The 22,748-nt window shown below is 41.4% G+C and overlaps 1 protein-coding gene across 1 annotated transcript in view; it reads left to right on the plus strand.

The window, feature by feature from the left end:
* The window catches only part of LOC129699725 (spermatogenesis-associated protein 7 homolog), a 32,680-nt gene that overhangs the window by 3,217 nt on the left and 6,715 nt on the right, over window positions 1-22,748 (plus strand). The window contains exons 3-4 of the mRNA XM_055639748.1: window positions 1,405-1,482; window positions 2,706-2,763. Of these exons, the coding sequence (XP_055495723.1) occupies window positions 1,405-1,482; window positions 2,706-2,763 (136 nt within the window). The remainder of the gene's footprint in view (window positions 1-1,404; window positions 1,483-2,705; window positions 2,764-22,748) is intronic.

Raw genomic sequence — 22,748 nt, forward strand, 5'->3', positions numbered from 1 at the left:
TTCTGTTGGTCTCTTCATCTTTTCACAGATGCTGTGCTTTTCTTGTATTTGTTCCACCATTTACATTTTCTAGAATCTGCTCTGCTTTGCTTTTGAATTACTTAGCACACGAGGAATATTAGGAACCTCTTCAGGAAAGACATCGCGGGCTGTATTTTTTTCATGGAGTTTCACCAAAGATATGACAGGATGTCACTTCAAGATTCAAGATTCAAGATTCAATTTAATTGTCATTTGGACCCCTTGAGGTCCAAATGAAATGCCGTTTCTGCAGCCATACATTACAAACAAATAGACCCAAGACACAACATAATTTACATAAACATCCATCACATCGGTGTGAGGAAGGCCAAAAAAACTTATCTCTCCACCGCCCCCCCCCCCCCCCCCCTCCATGTCAGAGTCAAAGTCAAAGCCCCCGGCTGGCGATGGCGATTGTCCCGCGGCCATTAAAGCCACGTCGGGTGGTGCGAGGTCGCACACCGGGTCTTGGTGTTTGAGCCCCCGTGTACGCTCGCAGAGTCCCGCGGATTCCAGCCACGCGGGGCGGTGATGTCAGGCCCCGCTCCAGGAGCTCTTCGACCCCGCAACTCGGGCGGGAGAAGTCGCCGTTGCGAGAGCCCTGAAAAGCGGTCTCCCTCCAGAGACCCGCGGGCTCCCAGTGCCGCCGTCCGCCAGACCCGCAGTTGCAGCCTCCGAATTTCCGGAGGTCGGGCCGCAGCAGCAGCAGCGTTCCACCACCGCTCCACCCGCTCCGGACTCGGCCAGCTCCGCGACGGTGAGGTGAGTCGTCGGCACGAGTGTCCCCGGTCTTCTCCTGTTGGAGGCCGCTCCTTGTTGCAGCCCCAATGACAACGGAGACCCGACAAGAAAAAGTCGGGTCTCCCGTGCAGGGAGAGATTTAAAAGTTACCCCCTCCCTCCCCTGCACCCCCACCCCCCCCCCACACACACACCAACAAAAAAATAACAAAACTACATAGAAACATAGACGAAAAATAATAAAAACGCGGACGGGCTGCAGAGGCCGCTGCTGACGAGAGTCGCGCCGCCTACACTTCCTCCACATAAATATTCCTCTGATTCTTCTGTTTTACAAAGACAATGTTTGAACACTGCAGTGTGAACATTTACATTAAATCAATATGGGTGGCAGGATACAGCAAAAAACATTGGATTCAGCTTTTTTAAATCGCCAGAGTAAATGATATCAGAACAGGGGAAGGCTGGTCAACATTTTTTTAGCCTGGTATTATATCTGGAGAATCTACAAGTCTTTCCTTTTTGAGGTGTAGTGCCCATACTGGATACAGTATTTAAACAGGATCTGACCAAACCATGTCAGTTTGATCAACTGTTGCACAGATTAATAATGCTGCTTTTTTTATATCATGCTTTTATTCAGGGATAACGAACTGAAATATTTACAGTTTCTCAGAGAAGTAACAGATGATATATTGATCAGAGGTTATCATTCCAACAAGTAAGTTAATATAATTTCTTTCCAGCTACAAATTTACAATTGTAATTTTCAGCTACAAATGTAACTACGTTCCAGAGGAGTAATCTTCCAGCTATGAATTAAAGACATGGACTGCCATACACCAAATAGGACAATCTTTAGTCCAAACACATGCACACTTGTTTCCTCCACAGATGATATGCATTGGTGGACACGGTTGTCTCCCAAGAAGATTTTTTTTTTAAAAACATTGAATGCTCATCTGTTTCTGTCAATCTGAGTATTTCATCATGCATGCTAATTTTAACTTTTGGTAAAGTATAACACACAAAATATACTTACTCAGCGTTTTCTTTGTACTGATTTGAATGTGGTGGTAGGTACACCACTGGTACTTCAGCAGATGACCATTTACCTGGGTCATTTGGTCCTAAAATCTATGGAGCATCAATTGAACTGGACTTGCTCCACGTTTTTGATTCACAGAAAGTGAGCAGGAAAGTTCTCTCGTAAGTTGTCCGCAAGTGTAGCTCTTTCCTGAACACCTGCAGTCCATGTAGTCAATGGTTCTGTTGGTGTGAGAGTTCCTGAATTTAGATAGAGATTGCTGTTCTTTCATTATCATCACTACCAATTTGGGATAGTTTGCAGTGACAACTTGCATTTAGTAGTGGTGGTGTCCCAATGTGTCCTTTGCTCGTGATCTTCTTGCTAATTGTAGGTTTGGGTGTTTTGAAAACCTTCACATAGACAACTTCATTAACATCATATTAACAACATTTTTACCAACAAAATTGCCTCTAAGCCTTTAACACAAAGAGAGCAATGTCAAGTGCAAAAAAGACACAAGAGATTACAAATGCCGGTATCTTGAGTAAGAAACAAAGTACTGGAGGAATTCCTGTTTTAAAAAAAACTGGTAAAGCGGAGCAAGGAGAAGGGGTGGCTTTTTGCCTCACCCCTACCAGCTTTCTCCCCTCCACTCCATCAGTCTAAAGAAGATTCCCAACCCTAGATGACATCTGTCCATTTCCCTCCACAGATGCTGAATTCCTCCAGCACTTTGTATTTTACTTAATGTAGACTCAGGAGTCAAGTGTGTTTAATTATCATATGTACCAGCAAATGAACAATGAACATCTTACTCGCTGCATCTTAATAGGCCCCAACAACACAATCATAATTGTGCAATTGTAATTAAAATTAAATTAAATCTCTCTTTTTTTTTCTCCATACTTTTACAGGATGCTGGAAAATGTTTTCAAAAGACACATTGAAAGAAACAAATACCACCTTAATGAGGTAAACTACTGTTGAACTGTCCTAGGAAGATGTAAAATTAATTTAATAGATGGGGTGGGATGGAATAAGATAATTTATTGTCACATGTGACTCGGCACAGTGAGATTCTTTGCTTGTATACCCACCGTATACAAATAGCGGCCACATACGTCGCTGGCAACGTTCCAAAATACGCCGGCTCCTCCTATTGTTCTCCCCCCCTTTTCCTGATGTTGGATGAATACATGAGAGCCCAAATGTTAGGGAACCAGTGAGATTGTCTAGGCCAAAAGAAACAGCAATAAAGGTACTATAACATTTGCACTGTCAGTCTGAGGGGCTAGAAGAGGAAATGTGCAGACAATTTTCTATGTCCAAAAACAAATAATGGGAAATTTCAACTAGTCTAATAATTCAATTTGCAGTAGTTTTGGAAAAGGGTAACGATAGGTCATTCTGAGAAATTATCCCACCAATGTGGACTGTAAGCAGTTCCTTGCAGGCAAGTCAGTGCCAGACCAATGGAAGATGTTCAAGGAAGACATCGAGTGCAGAGCAAATGTGTTCTTTGTAAGAAAACCTGGTTACTTCCCAAAGGAGACATAAGGAACTGCAGATGGTGGAATCTTGAGCAAAACACAAAGTGCTGGAGGAACTCAGCAGGTCAGACGGCATCTGGGGAGGGAATGGACTGGTGACGTTTTTGATCGGGACCCTTCTTCTGACCCTCCTTCAGCTAACTCCAAAATCCAGACCACCTAGTTACCGAGAAGCATAGTTGGCAGGAGGCATCAAAGGGAAGCTGCTAAATGTAAATGTAGTTGGGGAGGCAGAAAAAGTGTGTAATATATCATGGCATGTCAAATTGTGGAAAATACTTAAAGGAATATATGTCCATGTGTATTGAAAAAAACAGCTGACCACATGCAGTGAAGGTTCATTAGTCCGATTACTCTTCATATTTCCCTTTGGTCTTGAAATTATTCCACTTCATACATGGCCTTTAATTATTTTTCTCATTAGTCTACACTAAGCAGTAATATATAGTAGATATTAATCTACCAGTAAATGGGTTGCCAAGGAATGGGTGACCTGTCAGGTCTCAACCTATCTTCAGACGGAAAGTCTGACTCAGTCTGAAGAAGGGTCTCGACCCGAAACGTCACCCGTTCCTTCTCTCCAGAGATGCTGCCTGTCCCGCTCAGTTACTCCAGCATTTTTTGTCTATCTTTGGAGGGGAGCCCCACTGTGACAGGGAGAATGTGCAAACCCCACACAGACACCAGAGGTCAGGATTATATCATAATCCCCGCAGTGCAGAGCTAACCCTGACAGATGTAAAGTATTAACCTTTGTCTCTGAATAGACAAGCATTGTGTCCACTTGTCTGTGGCAAGGTAGACGACCGCACAATGAGTGCATCTTGGCAACTGTGGAGAATTATTAACACACCTGCAGAAAGTTCCTGCAGCAAAGCATGCTGATGGAGTGTAAATCCTTTTAGTACTGAATGCACATAAATAATCCGGGATGTGTGATTTCTGCATTCATGGCCATCATGACCATTTTCAGTTGTTATGCATTGGTCAGAGCTATATATTCAATTGCCCCCTCATTTCAATTGGTCACATTCATGGCAACTTTATATAATGAGTTGCCCTGGAAGTAAGGTATTTGCTGTTTGCCTGGGATATTTGTGCATAACTGACTGTAAATTATTTCCTTTGATCCCACTTCTGTTCACAGAGCTCCAAGGCTGAGAGTAGTTACCTTTAATTATTGCCTCACAGCAACTTGCCAGCATTCCCTGACCAGATGTAATTGTCCTTGAGAATGTGGTTGCACAACACTTACTCAAATTTGCAGTTTCAAGATTTTAATCTAGTGTAGATTAAAGAACCAAGTCAGGCTGGGATGGGAAATGAAGTATGTTGGTAACTCCTACTCTAGTCCCTCGGGTTAAAAGAAGTCATGTTTGGGGAAATGTGCTAGAGCAACTGAGGCAGCATCTCTAGAGAACAAGGATAGGCGACGTTTTGGGTCATGACCCATCTAGAGGATCAAGATTGAAGTAAATGGATGCTTGATGATTAACATAGACTCAGTGGGCTGAAGGGGCTTGTTCCTGTGCATTCTATTATTGAGCTTTTTTTAGTGAAGTGCAATAGTGTATCTTGTAGATGGTATAAACTATGGCTGTGATGTTCCAGCTTTGAAGTTAAGGTGCCAGGCAATCAGACTCTTTTATTCAGAAAGCATGAGATGTTTCTCATTGGCCTTGCCTCCTGCCCATCAGATCTGTTGAATTTGCAGAGACAATCTTAAACATCCAACTGTTTATACAATACTATACAATAATACTTTATTAGCCAAGTATGTTTTGCAATATATGCGGAATTTTATTTGCCAAGTCAGTCATACATATAAAAAGCAATGGAACACACAAAATACATTTTAACATGAACTTTCACCACAGTGACTCCTCCACATTCCTCACTGAGATGTAAGGCGAATAAAAGTTCAATGCTGTAATTGTTATATGGTTATATAAGTAGTCCACTGAGACCGATAGCAAGAATCACCAGGTTTTTGCACCATTTTCAAAGTCCAGTCCCGTCCAGTCCTCTGGAGTGGGCTCAGTCTTCTGGAGCAGCGCCCGAACCAGGTGAGCCCCAGACCTCTAGCCGGCCCCTCCATCTGGATTGTCTAGCGAACCGTCGTCCCTCTCCTCACTACCGGCCACCTTCAGCCTCTGCACCCCTGCTGCAATGCCTCCCGCAGCCAACCTTCAGGGTAAGACCCTGGTTCACTCTCTTACCGGCCCATTGCTCTTGCGTCCACCAACGCCGGCTCCCTCCTCTCCGGTTCTCCGGTCCTCGCTGGACAAGCAGGAACAGAATGAGTCAAATCCACAACCTGCAGACACATCAGATTGTGGGTTGACAGTCAATGAGGGCATGGGGGGACCGCTGTGAGGATGGGGGGGTGGGGGAAGTGCAATGGAGGTCCCTGTGTGGGGGGGCCGATGTGCGAGGAGTGGGGTGTTGGGGGGGGGTGATGCTGGTAGGGGAGGGGGTTTGATACTGAGGAGGGGGGGGTGGGGGGTGGGTGGGGGGGGGGGGGGGGGAGGGAGGAGGATGAGAGTCCCGAAGCATGAGGAGAGCCACTGCCACTACATTGTACATTAAAGTGGGTTCCATTCCATAATCAGAGATTGGAATTTTTTCTTTGCATTTCAACGTATTGCCATATCAATTTTAATTGTCATTGTCAGTGTATAGAAGTAGTCCACTGAGACATACGAGAATCGCCAGGTTTTTGATTTTCAAAAGTGAGTCCCGTCCATCTTGGAGTGGGTATTAGCATTCCCCGAACAGGTGAGCCCCAGACCTCTCTCCGGCCCCTCCATCTGGATTGTCTAGCGAACCGTCGTCCCTCTCCTCACCCGGCCACCTTCAGCCTCTGCACCCCTGCTGCAATGCCTCCCGCAGCAAAGACCCTGGTTCACTCTCTCCCCCCCCCCCCCCCCCCCCCCCCTCCGGTTCTCCCTCCCAGCCAGAATGAGTCAAATCCACAACCTGCAGACACATCAGATTGTGGGTTGACAGTCAATGAGGGCATGGGGGGACCGCTGTGAGTAATTTTTGTCAGTGTGGGGAAACCGATGTGGGACACGGTGAGGCAAAAAGATACCAGTTAAGAATACCATATTAAGAAATGCATCCCCTGAAGGTAGCATTTCAATTGCTACACAATATGTCAGTTTCCATATACTGCCTTTGAATTTTTGTGCATGATGATAAGAAAAGTATTTGCAGCTGAAGATGAATTTCCAGACAATTAGATTAGAATATCAACTGCTATCCTGAAGCATTTTCATTCATGTATTCATTTAATAATGCAGCTTATGTGTTTAATAATGCAAACATTTTTCATGCATTTTACGTTACATGTTTAAATTACAATCGGTACGAATGTGGGAAGATACAAGCATTCTTGATGCTCAGGATCTGGAGCTAACTATTAAATTTGTCTCCCTCTTAGTTGTTGGACATGTTGCGGGTCAAGCTGTCTATATTATCATGCTCAAATGCTTGCTGTACACTTTGGTTCATTAGCACATGGTATTGAATAACTTAAAGCTTTAAAGATCTGCACATCTGTTGTGCTTCGTTCATTAAAGCTTCCAAAAATTGTTAACCAGGCATTTATCTCATTTGTTCAGACTCAGCACTGCATGAGACTGTACTTTTGACCTCGTCAATAGGCTGTTTCCCTGCTGGAGAGTTGTCATTCGATGAAGTGATACATGTTACTCAGACGTTGTAATTCAGTGTGCCCTGTTTCCTGTATTCTTGCTTTCCACTGCTTCACTACCTTCATTACCTTCTAACTACTGCCATTCATTACCAGCTGAAGGTTGACATCTGGCACCTGTGGCTATTAACCAAAGTGACAGTAACTTAACAACGTTTAAACAATGCCAATGGATTCTCTGCTCACTGCTCTCTTTACTATCCTGTTGGTTCCGAGAAATAATTATTTATGAATAATCCTGGAGTATTCCTTAGCATTGTTCGAACAAAGCACAAAAGGGCTTGGGCTTGGAATTTGCCCATCCTCGACCACTTCCATTGCCAGGATGAGGCCAACTGCAAACTAGAGGAACAGCACCTCATATTCTGCATGTGTAATCTATAACCCAATGGCATAAACATTGAATTCTCCAAGTTCAGTTAACTCACATCCCCTCTGTCCCTTTTTTCTCCTATCTGGTCAGTTGGTGTGGACAAGTTGGGCCAAAGGGCCTTTTCCACCGTGTATGGCTCCATCTACCCTGGTTCTCTCACTCACTCCCTTCTTCCCACCTTTCCCTCCAGCCCCCTATCACCGCACATTCCTCCCCCTGGATCCCTGCCCCATCCATTGCTCACCCCTCATTTCCCTCTGCTGCTCCTGCCTGCCACCAACTCTCATTTGGAGATGGGGAAAGCAATTCAACACATTGATGTAGAAGTTAATCATTGATTAAACATTGCTAAAAACTCAATGTCAGAGCATAAGCGCATCAAAAGCATTTTATCGGGTTGCATCTCAGCATGGTTTGGGAACAGCTCCATCCTAGACTGCAAGTAATTGCAGAGAGTTGTGGACGTAGCTGAGATCATCATGCAAACCAACCTCCCTTCCGTTGACTCCATCCACATTTCACGCTGTCTCGACAAGGCCACCAGCATAATTAAGGGCCAGTCTCACCCTGGCCACTACGTCTTCTCCCTTCTCTCAGCAGGCAAGAGGTACAGAAGTGTGAAAATGCAGGCCTCCAGATTCAGAGATAGTTTCTTCCCAGCTGTGATCAGGCAACTGAACCGTCCTTCACCAACTACCATTTACCTCATTGGAGACCATTAGCTATCTTTAATCAGACTTTGCTGGACTTCAACTTGAACTAAACATGATTCATTTTATCCTATATCTGTACACTGTGGATAGCTTGATTGTAATCATGCCGTCTTGTCACTGACTGGATAGCACGCAACAAAAAAAGTTTTTCTCTGTCCCTGGGCACACGTGACAATAATAGACTAAACTAAACTGCGCTTCATGAACTCCACTTCAGAACTTCAGTAGGACGGAAGTAGATATCAAATAAAGCTCTGCTTATTCCGAACCAATTTACAAGATTAAACTCACAACAGGTGTTGAATACATAAACAATAGCCGTCATGCTTTATTTTCCTTTATATGTTATATATAGAGTGTTACACAACAGCAAAAATTAAACTTTGATTTGGCATGATTAACTCAAATATGGAGACCATAGCAGACTGTCATGAATAAATCATGACCATCTCTTGTGGATCCATCTTCAAGGAATATCTTTAAATACGTTTTTACATAGTTCACAGAATAAAAGAATGACATGTTAAGAAACTATTTGAGAAGTAATCCATTTCCATAAGAAATTACTGTTTCTCAGCTATGCATCTATGTACAGGTATGTTAGAATGCGTATTAAGTAATTCCTCGGTTCAGAAGGATCATGCATGCATTTCTCTATCTCCTCATATTGTAGTTATATTCAATTAAATCATAATTTTGGCGTGTTTAGATGCTTTTGCATTACGGGGACCTCAGTTCTCTGCCATTATATTAACAACAGAAAAAGCTGGTAGCACTCAATATATCAGGTAACATTTTTGTACAAACAAGCAGAGATAATGGGATTGATCTGAACCAAATTTTTCCTTACTAATCTCATCTCCCACCACTGCAAAAAAACAACAAATCAGTGACTACAGGCCGAGAAAAGTTAAGAACACAAATCACAGTCCCAACTAGTTGCATAGACACCTATTGAGATATTTAGTTGTTGATTGCCTAGTGTACATCAGTCTGTCATAGAGAAGCAGAACATTATAATGTTTTCATCAAACTCCCACAGTGCAGTTGTGAGCTTGATTTAAGTTTCTGCTGGTAAGTCAGATGAATTGTGTCTTGGAAGCAGCCATATCATAAAGATAAAACAGGAGGAGGGAAAATGCAATAACATCCTTTCAAACTTGGTGACCATGGTCTCTCTGTGCTGCAATCAGTCAAGCATTCATTGGCTTTTCTGTTTAACAGCTGGTCTGACATTCAATCTGCTTGATAGACATAGAATGCTGGAGTAACTCAGCGGGACAGGCAGCATCTCTGGGGAGAAGTAATGGGCAGTTTGGTTAATTACATACTGTATATTGTGGTGTTTCCCAGAGACTGATATCAGGAGCTGCCATCTTTTTTGATGCATTCTGATCTTTATATGTAGACAGGGATGATGTTTACAGATAATACAAAACTTGAGAATGTAATAAACAATGAAAAGCTTAGTGCATGTGAGCCCCACTTTAAGGCCATTTGGGTTTTCAGAAATGTTCCCTTACGGAATTCATTATTTGTGATTATTGTAGGGTAAGCACTAGTGAGGTCTAATAATTCAATATGGATGTGGAAGTGCTAAGGTGGTGACAGGAAATCACAGACAAAGCCGAACAGGAATTTTATTGATTATGTGTGCACCCATCATTGTAATAGAAATTTGGATCTACTGTTAATTTGTGGATAATAATCTCATTCTCTTTGTGACCTAATTGTCTTTATGAATTCCATACTGTAGACCTCGATTTACTGTTAATCAAGTTTCTGAGTAATCTTGTCATCTGATAATATAAAAAATGTACCAAAGTCACACTTGACATGTCAGCTTTGGCTTAATAAATTATGCGACATAATTTATGCAACACGACGCACGACACGTGCGTTGTGATGCGCATGGCGTGCATTACGCGTGCATGGCATGCAGTACGCGCGCATGGTGCGTGGTGACGTAGGCAGTGACGCACGGTCGCGCTGGGCGCCGCAGGATTTTGGTATTCACAAAATCTTCGTGTGCCACCTGCATGACGCGCAAATGACGGCCAAGTGGGACAGGCCCTTGAAGGTCACCTGTAATGGATTTCAGGACCACATCAATACATCAATAAAACAGGCAAGCACATGACACATGTGAAGTTTTACATATTCATAGAACTAATGAAGTGAGGTATTAAAAATAAATTGTACAATTTCAAATGATGCATATAAGCAGAGATGCAAATCTAAGTACATTTATTTTTGAAGGCAGGACAAGTTGTTGAGGCAATGAAAATAGTTCAAGGAATATTGGCATTATTGAAAGTAGAATAAAGAACAACGGAAATAAATAGTGTTAAATGTTTATAAAATACCAGTTAGGGCTCAGCTGAAAAAAGGTCAGATCTTCCACTGACCAGTGAACTGCCTGAGATGACTAGTTGATTAGTCTGAAGAAGGGTCTCAACCCAAAACGTCACCCTTTCCATCTCTCCAGATATGCTGCCTGCCCCATGAAAGTTACTCCAGCATTTTGTGTCTATCTTTGACGAGTTGATTGCCTTTTTAAGCTTGCTCTTACCTGGACGTGGTCTCTGCCGTAACCTTCCTGCTGGAAGCTGCTGCCCGCTGACCAGTGAAGTCCAAAATAGTAAAGTGACTTTTCTAATGAAAACTATAGGGTCCCTTCCAGATGTGCACTGAAAGCTGGTCAAATCAAACCACTGGCTTATCTGCTGTCAGAGCTGTCAAAGTGATTGAATGTCTCCAAATTCACAAACAAGCAAGGATGTTAAGATTGGGAAATAAAACAAATCATGAGAATATAATTAACATTAATTCAACTCAATAAGCAAACCTTGCCATTATACTTCTGTATGGAGTTGCTTCATCCCATTAAAATCTCCTGTGTTAAGTACATGAAGATTTAAACAGAGGAGCATGGTTGCACTGGGAGCTATATGAGCTTGGTATTAATAATGCTTTATTATTGTCAAATGTACAGAGATGAAGTGAAATGTTTTTTTTAACGCATGCTGTCTTGTCAAATCAAATTATAATACACGAGTATAATCAAACAATAATGTAATGTAATGAGGCTCACCACTAGTCGCAGGCCTCCACGAAAAACTATCCACCATCATCCTTTCCTTCTTTCCATCAAGCCAATTTTCTATCCAGTCAGAAAGGTTCTAACCTTCCAGAGCAGCCTACCATGCCGAACCTTGTCAAATGCCTGGCTGAAATCCATATATACAATGTGTGCAGCTCTGCCCTCATTAACCTTTTTCATCCCATCTTCAAAAAACTTGTGAGACACTATCTTTCACGTACAAAACCAAGTCTAGAGTCAAGAGTGTTTTATTGCCATATGTCCCAGATAGAGCAATGAAATTCTTACTTGCTGCAGCGCAACAGATTATGCAAACATAGTATGATATGACAAACGAGAGAGGGAAAAGAAAAGCTCTGTTTGTGTGTGTATATATATATACACACACATACTCACAACATACTCAATCATGTTGACTATCCCTAATCATCCCTGTCCCTCTAAATGCATGTATATCTTATCCCTCAGAATACTCTCTAGTAACATTCCGACCACCGATGTTAGACTCACTGGCCTGTAGTTCCCAGGCTTTACCCTGTGGCCCTTCTTAAATAGAGGAACAATACTTGGCATTCTGCAGTCTTCTGACACCATACCCGCATTTAATGGTCACTCGTAAATCTCAGCCAGGAACCCCGCAATTTCTTCTCTAGCTTCCCTCAGTGTCCTCGGATATATCTGATCAGGCCCAGGAGATTTGTCTACCTTCATATGTGTTATGATGCTCAGTTCCTCCTCAACCGTGATACTGACTGCCCTCAAGACACTTCCATTGACTGCCCCAAGTTCCCTGGTCCTTATGTCTTTCTCCATGATAAAAAACAGAGCAGAGATACTCATTTAGGACCTTGCCCATGTCCTGTGGCTCCACACAGAGTTGGTCTCATGATTCCCGAGGGGCCATTAATGTATGTATAAGACCTCTTTAGATTATCCTTAATATCTGCCAGAGTTATCTCCTTTTTTAGCTTGCTACTCAGTTCCCAAAATTCCTCCAGGGATACATGATCCCACCTGTCTATACCTGCCCCATGCCTCCATTTTATTCTGGGCCAGAACCTTAATTTCACTCATCATCCAAGCTTCCTTACGCCCACCTGCTTTGCCCTTCACTCTACCAGGAACATGCAGGCCCTAGACTCTTGCCATCGCACTTTTAAAAACATCCCACTTTCATTCCCACTTTGGTATGCTAGCCTTTTTATAAATCAGAGCATTGAGTATAGAAGCTGGGATGTAATGTTAAAATTGTACAAGGCATTGGTGAGACCAAATCTGGAGTATGGTGTACAATTTTGGTCGCCCAATTATAGGAAGGATGTCAACAAAATAGAGAGAGTACAGAGGAGATTTACTAGAATGTTGCCTGGGTTTCAACAACTAAGTTACAGAGATAGGTTGAATAAGTTAGGTCTTTATTCTCTGGAGCGCAGAAGGTTAAGGGGGAGACTTGATAGAGGTCTTTAAAATGATGAGAGGGATAGACAGAGTTGATGTGGACAAGCTTTTCCCTTTGAGAATAGGGAAGATTCCAACAAGAGGACATGACTTCAGAATTAAGGGACAGAAGTTTAGGGGGAATATGAGGGGGAACTTCTTTACTCAGAGAGTGGTAGCGGTGTGGAATGAGCTTCCAGTGGAAGTGGTGGAGGCAGGTTCATTGGTATAATTTAAAAATAAATTGGATAGGCATATGGATGAGAAGGGAATGGAGGGTTATGGTATGAGTGCAGGCAGGTGGGACTAAGGGGAAAAAAAAGTTGTTCGGCACGGACTTGTAGGGCCGAGATGGCCTGTTTCCGTGCTGTAATTGTTATATGGTTATTCCCTTCAAATAACCTGCTCCAATCAAACTGAGCAAGTTCCTATCTAATACCTTCAAAGTTGGCCTAGCCCCAATTTAGAATGTTAACCTGTAAGCCCTTCCTGTCTCTCTGCATAAACTATCTTAAACCTGGTAGAACAGTGATCATTGCAGGGACATTGTTCCTTGAAAACTGTGTCACAGGTGGATAGTGTGGTCAAGAAAGCTTTCAGTACATTGCTTTTCATCAGAGTATAGAAATTGGTTTGTTATGTTACAATTGTACAAGACATTGGTGAAGCTACTTTATGACCATTTTGTTCATTTTTGGTCACTCTGCTCTAGGAAGGATGTTATTAAGCTGGAAATAGTGTCGAGAAGATTTACGAGGATATTGCCAGGAGTTGAAGGCCTGAGCTATAGGGAGAGGTTGGACAGGCTAGAACAACATTCCTAGGAACGTAGGAGGATGAGGGGTGATCTTATAAAGATGTATAAGATCACATAGGGTGAATTCACAGGGTCTAGTACCCAGAATAGGGGAATCAAGGATAAGAAAGCATAGGTTTAAGGTCAGAGGGAAAGGATTTAATAGGAACCTGAGGGGCAATGTTTTCCACACAGAGGGCGGTGGGTATATGGAACTAACTCCCAAAATAGGTAGTTGAGGCAGGTACTATAACAACATTTAAAAGGCATTTGGGCATGTCATGGATAGGAAGGGTTTAGAGAGATATGGGCCAAACGTAGACAGGGGGAACTAGTGTAGAAGTGGTATCTTGGTCGGCATTAGCAAGTCGTGCATTCAGTGACTCTAGGCAGGTAGGTTTATTGTTCCCTACAAATAGCCCCTGGAGTATAACTGTGTTGTAGAATATGGGGGGAATTATAATGGGTTGAGTGTAGATGGTCAGAGCAGACTCATGAGCTGAGGGCCTGCCTTCAGGCTCTATGACTGTACGACATGTGAAATGTTCTCAGCATGTTGCATTGTCTTGATCTGAAACACATTACATTCAAGGATGTTTGATGCAGAAGATTTCAAATATTAAGAGAAGAATTGGATAACTACGGGTTGATTTTACAATATTGGGTGAGGGGGGGGGGGGGGGGGGGGGGGAGCTCAGGAAATTAGTATTAATGAAATAGTTCAATGAATGAGCTGATATGAGCACAACACATTGAATAACAAAAATAAAATGCACCAAAGACCAAAAATGATTGTGTAGGAGGACTTACACCGTTTGGGTTTTGGAAATTTCCAAATATTAGTCTGTCTTCTCACCTTCGTCACCACCCCATTGTCTTCCCCCCAAAATGATTGAGCTCGAATGCTATGTCATCTTCACCATGTAGATATTGGGTCCTGTATTTCACATTGTTTGTAAAAATATGTCGCTAGAAATGTAACAGTTTTTAAGCATGAGCAGAGCTAGGGGTGATGGGGGGACCAAAGGGAAAAACCTTTGAATGGATGGAAGGCAAAAATGATAAAATGTTAAAATGAATTATAATGCAAGGCAAAAATAGGTCAGAGCGGTAATAAAAGCAGTAAATAAATCAGGAGCACCGCCAGAGGGGAACCTCAGCAGTTACAATACAAACATTGCCAGTGGCTGTAACTTAGCCTTTTAAACAAGTCTTTTGCATCACTGAGAGACAAAGTAAAGGACAGGGAAAAAAATAAATAACTATACAATTTACAATTGTATTTGTAACTAGACCAGTGCAGAGCTGTTGGGTCTGCTCCCCCAACACACCTGTTCCCTACCCATAGCCCCCACGGGAGGCATGGTCCTCCAAGTCAAGCCGTTTCCGAAAGTAAGATTCCAGCACCCCCTTGCCTCCCTCAGCAGTGGGCTTTAAAAAAATTCCAATTGCACTTGCCGTGCGTGTTGCAATAGCAATTCACCCTCCCCCTCCTGTGCGGTGAAAGGTTCAGAGTGTTCCTGTGTCGCAACATTGTATCAAAGTGTGTTGGAAGCCGGCAGGAATGATTTTAACAGTAAAAATCTAGTGAAAGTTGGCATTTTTAAAGCTTTAATCGCGAATAACTTGTGAAATATAGGATGAAATCTTCAGTGAAGCTGATCACTGCTAGCTGAGCCATTCTGATGTCATCAGTTGAAGCTGGTTGTTTTAAATTCAAAGTCTTTTGATTTTTTTAAACTTTAATCAGTAAGAAGTCGATAATAAAAGCAGTAAATAAATCAGGAGCACAGCCAGAGGAGAACCTAAGCAGTTACAATAAAAACATTGCCAGTGGCTGTAGCTTAGTCTTTTAATCAAGTCTTTTGCATCACTGAGAGACAAAGTAAAGGACAGGGAAGAAAATAAATAACTATACAATTTACAATTTTATTTGTAATAAAATAATCCATCTCTTTTCTTGGTCATTTTAAACCATAATTATACAGTTACCAAATATTTATCAATCGTTTAACTGCATGCATAATATCTGCATAAAATGACATTTATTTTGTATTATCAAGTAGTACTGCACTTTCTATTCTCAAAATAATTCCCCAGTAACTCACAGTCATAAAACCAGACAAACATCATATAAAACTGCTTTTAATTCCAAGAGTCAAATTAACAATTGCTAATGTAGCTACCAGATGGCATTTATGATCCTTGAGCCAAATTAATTTTCTTTGAGCTAAATTTGTTTGTCTAACGTGATAAATCTTTCTGACAACCACTTTTTCCTGGATCTAAAATCAGCAGTATGGCTAGCATGTGACTGCATAACTAGAAATAGCCAGTCAGATGTGTTATAAAGACATACATAACATTTTCAATTTCAGTAGCTGCAGACAATACTTTTGTGCACACCAATGTTTTTTTAAAGGTACGATCTCTAGATAAACCATATTGTTGGGAAAGAAATTTTATGTTAAAGGGGAGTGAAGTAGGCATAAGATAATAGTGTTATAAAGTAGAAAAAAAACAGTAAGGTTTGAACTGGCATCACAAACTATAGAAGAAAACCTGAAGACGCCCTTTAATTAATTTCAAATTATGTAGATGATAGCTGTTTTTCAGTCCTATCATTGTAACTAAGGATATACATTTCATTCCTCTCATATCCTTTTATGGTTTTGATATTAGCATTAGAAGTTGTGTGCACACATGATTACATTTTGACCACAGATGAATAATACCTTTCTCGAAGAGGTTGTAACAACAGATTAAATAAAGACAAACAGTAATACAGCATGGAAACAGACCCTTCAGCCCAATCTGTTCATGTTGATCAAGATGGTCTTCAAATTTGCCCGCATATGGCTCATATCCCTCTACACCCTACCTATCCATGTAGCTAACCAAATGGCTTCTAAATTTATTTTCCCTGCCATAGATACATTCTCTGCTAGCTAGTTCTATATGTACACTGCCCTTTGTTGCCTGTCAGATTCCTATTAAATCTTTTTCCTTTCACCTTAAACATATGGCTTCTAGGTTTTGATTCCCTGAACATGGGGAAAAAAGACTATAAGCATTCACATTATCTCTGCCCCTCATGATGTTATATACCTCCGTAAGATCATCGCTCAGTCTCCCATGCTCCAAGGAATAAAGTCCTAGCCTACTTAACCTTTCCCTTTAAGTCAGGCCCTCAAGTCCTGGCAACATCCTCATGAATCTTCATTGCACTCTTTCCAACATAATGATGTCTTTTCCATACAGGGCAATCAAAATTGTACACAATATACCGAGTACAGCCTTATCAATGTCTTGTACAACTGCAACATAACGTCCCAACTCCTTAAATTGAATCTGAACATAATGGATAAATGGTGAACAACAATGGGTCTAGCATTAATCCCTGTTGCACACAAGTAGTCAGAGGCCTCCAATTCAAAAACAGATTCCACCCGTGTCCTCTGATTCCTGCCATCAAGTTAATTATGTATCCAGAAAGCTAGCTCCCCTTGGATACCATGTGATCTTCCAGTTAAGCCTACCATGCAGGAACTCACCAAAGGCTTGCTAAAGTCAAAATTGACATTATCTCATCAATCCTTTTGGTTATCTCTTCAAAAAGAAAGTCAAAACCCACAATGTCACCTAACCATGTCTTCCAGAGATGTTACCCGACCACACAAGCTCCCCCAGCACTTTGCGTTATTTAAAAAAAATCTAACAGTTTTGTTAGACATGATTTCACACACACAAAGATATGCTAACTATCCTCAATCAATCTCTGCTGAACAAGATGTTAGTAGAAGGTACACAAAAATGCTGGAGAAACTCATCAGGTGCAGCAGCATCTATGGAGCGAAGGAAATAGGCAACGTTTCGGTTTCGAAACCGAAGGACTTTCGGCCTGAAACGTCGCCTATTTCCTTCGCTCCATAGATGCTGCTGCACCCGCTGAGTTTCTCCAGCATTTTTGTGTACCTTTGATTTTCCAGCATCTGCAGTTCCTTCTTAAACAAGATGTTAGTAGATCCTGTCCCTCAGAATCCCCTCTGTAACTTATTCATCATTGTTTTCAGGATTACCATTCTCTACGACTCTAGCTTCTCTTTGCTACACTTCTTAAGCAACTGTACAACATTAGCCACTCCCTGTCGTCTCATTTATGTGCACAGAATTTCTTGTTTGGCCCCTGACTCTTGAGTATAATTAATATTGCTGTCTCATCCCACCCTTTCCCATTGAGCTTTAGAGTCAGTCCTGGTGCCATAGACCTGGTTGATCCTGCTGCCCTTTGAAAGGTCATCCATCCACAACAGTATCCAAAGAGGTATATCTGTTACAGAGGGCATTGGCCACAGGGGAAACGTTTGCTGCCTATTTACTCATTATACCTTCACTTGCCAACACAAAGAAATAGGCTAATGTCAGGATGTGGCAGAAAGGCAGTGAAGGTACATGTCCTAATTGTGATTACCCCTCCCCTCCTTCTATAGCCAGCCCGAGTAAACATTGAACTGCAGGGGTTGGTTTTCATACTAAGCAAATAAAAGAACCATCCTGTGGGAATCGGGCAGTACAAGAAAGCAACATTTGTGACAAAGTATGTCACACAGATGTTTGCATTTAGAATTGATTTCCCGTAACTGGAACAGATGAACAACCGTTTTTTGATAAAATGTAATGAACCTTTTAAACTGGGAACAAATGGCCTCAGTCAATTCTAAACATTCTCATCTTGGATATCTGATGTGGCACATTTAAGTTGAATCAATTTCATGGACACATAAAAACCAAAAACAGGAAAAGGACCTTGCCCATGTTAACTGAAATGGTTTCTATGTTAATCCCATTTGCCTGTATTAGGCTTCTACCTCCTACTCCCTTCTGGTCCAATAACCTGGCCAGATACCCTTTAAATGTGATAGTATATGCCACTACCTCCTTTACCTCCTCTGGCCGCTTGTCCCAAAATCTTTTGTTGAAATTACAACAAATTTTATTGATGCTGATCACTGATCACAGTGATCATCATTCATTGGTGATGATGTCTGAAGAAGGGTCCCGATCCGAAACGTCTCCTATTCGTTTCATCCAGAGATGCTGTCTTCTTCTTCTTCTTGCATATGGCGTGCACAGCCTAAAGTTGTAGGACAACTTGTTCTATTTGATCTTACTTGATTGTGCACGCCAGATTGATTGCATTCGCCGAAACAGGGCGGACCACATGAAGGTTGCAATCTTCCACCCCAGAGATGCTCTCTGATCTGCTGAGTTACTCCATCTTTGTGTGACTATCACTGATGCTCTCATTCAGGTTAGATTTTAATTCTGGAACATAATACCAGGCAATCTTGCAATCATTGTTTGGTTATCCACTTTTTAAATGATATTTCTGCTAGTCCTGCTTCTGAATACAAAATTAGAAATAGTTTTATTTTGGATTTTAAACATCTCAATATTTTTTCCATACAAAGCCTGTACATTCAACAACTACTTATATATTATCACTTATTTTCACTCTCACAAGTAATTAATTGTGCAAATGTTAAAGACATGTTCCTTTGCATTACCAGAAAGTCAATACATGCATTGACAAATCATTTGTGTACTGTAATGCAAAGGTTGGATGTAATCTGAAACTATCTGCATAAAACTCAGCAATTCTTGGGCTGTACTCATCTATCTATCTCTCTATCTTTCCCACTTAGTACATAACTAAAACTTTCATCGTGTTATCTTCCAGTTTGCGTGGTTTTTACATTTGCGCAAAAATGGTACAAGATAGCGCTACGATGCTTCGCCACCTTACTCGCCATTCTCCTGTGCTGCCAGTGCAACAAGTTTTGTTCTGATCAGTGGTATATTTTAAGGTTTAAAAATCATAGAAATCATGCATGCACAGATTGGGGAGGAGGGGGATAGAGGGAAAGGGGGGGGGGGGGGGGTAGGGAGGGGAGAGGAGTTATGGAGGGAGGAAGGCAGTGACTGAGGGTAGGGGAAAGGAGAGGTGAGGGAGGGATTGGCGGAGGGTTGGAGAGGGGAAAGAAGAGGGAGGAGGTGAGGAGGGAGAGTGGAGAGGAGGGGGAATAGAGGGAGAGGTGTGGGGAGGTACTGGAAAATAGAGGGAGATGAGGGCAGTGCGGAGTGGAGGAGAAGGGATAGTGGGCGGGATACGGGAGGTGAGGAGTGTGGGATAGAGGGATAGGAGGGGGGAGGGAGGGGAGAGAAGAGGGAGAGTGAAGAGGAGGGAGAGAGAGAATGCTGGGGATGAGGGGAATGAGCCGCGCCTGCGCAGTTGGGGGCTATGGGTGTAGTGGAATATTGCATTGGGAGGAACGGATTGCATTGGGGGACCAGGCCTCCAATGTGACAGGGACCCAACGGGTCCCACTTAGTCTAGTACAAATTAATTTTGAGTTTGCCATCTGAATTCACATTTATTGAGAACAATTTGAAGTAAATTGATCGGAGTTCTATTACTTAGAGAATTGCATGAATCCTAGATTCCAACTGATGTGCACTTTCCTATTTCAGTTTTTTGTACCATTTAAAAAATATTACAATGATTCAAAGCATCGTGTTAAGGTACACGTTGAACCTCATCTCATTGGAATTCAATTAATTAAGAACCTCTCTGATTCGCTGTAAATTCAATTTAAATATGACTGTAGGGTTTTTTTTTAAATGTTTAGTCAGCTCATTTTGACATTGGTTTTAAATGTGAACAACAGTTTTAAAAAGTAGATCAAATGTCTGTGTGTATCTTTCCCTTACATTGATAGAATTGAAATTACATAATGGTCAAGTACTCGAGGATACCATCCATCATTAAAGACATGACCCCACATTCACTAAGCTTTGCATGTACACCATAATGATACCGAATTATGATACCGAATAGAAAAGGATGATCTTGGAAAATGTCCCCAAGATCCCTCTCTGACACAAAATGATTGCATTTAGTAACAGAAACTTAAGCCCCTATTTTAACCAGGAACAGGATGGAGGGAAGAGAGGAATGATGGCCAGTGAGTGGGTTCAGAACATCAAATGACAGGAGAATGCCAGCCAGCTTTAGTAGAGTTACCAGTCACAGCGGACGGGCTAAATGTAAGTGCAATTTATACAACATAAAAACATACATAAATCCATCGTTTTATGCTAAAACATTTGGCTTCCATGTTAACTTAATAACTCATTCAATATTTCTTTGTCGTTATAACATCCAAGTTATTTTATGATCAGAAGATTATAATTTGCAACCAGATTATTTACGAAGATTACGTTTGGAGAAATATAGAATCCATTTGGGCTATTTGGGGCATGAATCATTTATTTATTGAGAAGAGATAAGAATATAAAAAGGAGCCAAGCGGATCTCAAGGCCCCTCAAACCTGCTCTGAAATTCAAATAGAGGGCTTTTCCAATAAGAGGCAGATTTGAATTAGTTCCAGAAAATTGATGTTCACTAAAATGAAAAGCAACAAAGTAGTATTTCTTCTGGCTTTGTTAGTTCGCCTTGGATACAAAATGTTTATTATATATGCAGTTGTTTTTAAACATTAAAGACAAATTTGGGAAAGCATGTCGAACAGAACTGCTTATTTGCTTGTCTGCTTATTTACATAGACAAAGAAACATGGAAATTACAACACAGAAGCAGCTAGTGTGTCTATTAACACTGTGCTACCAACACGGTCTCTAATCTTCCTGTTTTTTTCCAATTACATTGGGCTGAATTGTGCCCACAATCACCAATCTCAATTGTCAGCATTCAGCCATTTAAAACATGAAGTTTTTGTGGCGTATCGAGGAAACACCTTTCCATTCTGTGCTAGATTATACCTGGTTCCTACCTCTGTAGATTTCACTGCAGATTACAGGGCATTTCTCAATGGTTCACCAGTTTTAATAGATTTTAAATGTCTATAAGTCTAAGATAATTAAATGCTTAAAATCAATTATCAAAAGCAAAATAATACAGAAATTAAACTATTAAATGCTGGAAATAATTAACAGGCCAGATAGCATCTTCGGAAAATGAAAAACTGTGCTGATTTTTCACCAGAACAACTCGGAAATTAAACATTTCAACTTGCAGAAATAATGGACAAATGGCAAAGATGGCTTTGTGCTAGGGGTCAGAGGGTCGTAGCAGATGGTTATTTTTCAAATGGGAATCCTGTGAACTTGTGGTGGGTGTGCCACAGTGATCGTTGCTGAATCCACTGTTGTTTGTCATTAATATTAACAATTTGGAATGACAATTTTGATGATATAGAGAATAATATGGAAGAAAGTTATACAAGATCACAACAGGATCTAGATGAACTGGTGAAGTGAGCGAAGAAATGGAAGATGAAATTTAACTTAAAACACTGCGATGTTGCATTTTATTAAGTTAAACCAGAGTGGAGCTTGCAGAGTAAATGGTAAGGCCCTGGATAGTGTTGAAGAAGGTAGAGACCGAAGGGTAGAAGGCAAGTAATTCCCTGAAAGTTGCAGCAAAGTAAACAAGGTGGTGAAAATGACATTTAGCATGCTTGCCTTCATTGGTTAAGACAGGGTGGATATCAAAATACATTGACAAATGTGATGGTATAAGCTTGTTAAGACATGAGTACAGGAGTTGGGACGTTAGGTTACAACTGACAATTAACTTGTTAAGGACATTGGTAGGACTACAACTAGGTTCTCATTGACCCACCTATAGGAAGGGTGTCACTAAGGTGGAAACGGTGCAGAAACAATTCATGAGGATGTCACCAGACCTGGAGGGCTTGCGTAAAAGCACAGAATAAGTTGATTATTTTTTTCTTGGAGTGTGAAGGTTGAGGGGTGACCTTATGGAGATATAGAAAACCATGAGGGATATAGACAGGATGAACCGCCCAGTCTTTTTCCCATGGTAGGCGAGTCTAAAACTAGAGGGCATAGATTTAAGACAAGAGGGAACATTTTAAAGGACCCAGTGAGGCAACCTTTTCTCACTGATATATGGAACAAGCTGCTGGAGGAAAACTGTTTTAAAGACTTGTAGACAAGTGGGTACATTGAGAGATTAGGTTTAGAGGAATATGGGCTAAATGCAGGCAAATGGGATCATTTCAGGCTGACATCTTGGTCAGTGTGAACAAGGGCCGATAGGTCTGTTTCATGTTGTATGCGTCTATGGCTCTATAATTAAATAAATCTGGAATTGAAACACGTATTAGCTGATTTTGAAATAACTGAATTACTCTATGACTAGATTGAGAAGATTTCATGGT

The sequence above is a fragment of the Leucoraja erinacea genome, chromosome 8 (genome assembly GCF_028641065.1).
Source record: "Leucoraja erinacea ecotype New England chromosome 8, Leri_hhj_1, whole genome shotgun sequence".
NCBI lineage: Eukaryota > Metazoa > Chordata > Chondrichthyes > Rajiformes > Rajidae > Leucoraja > Leucoraja erinaceus.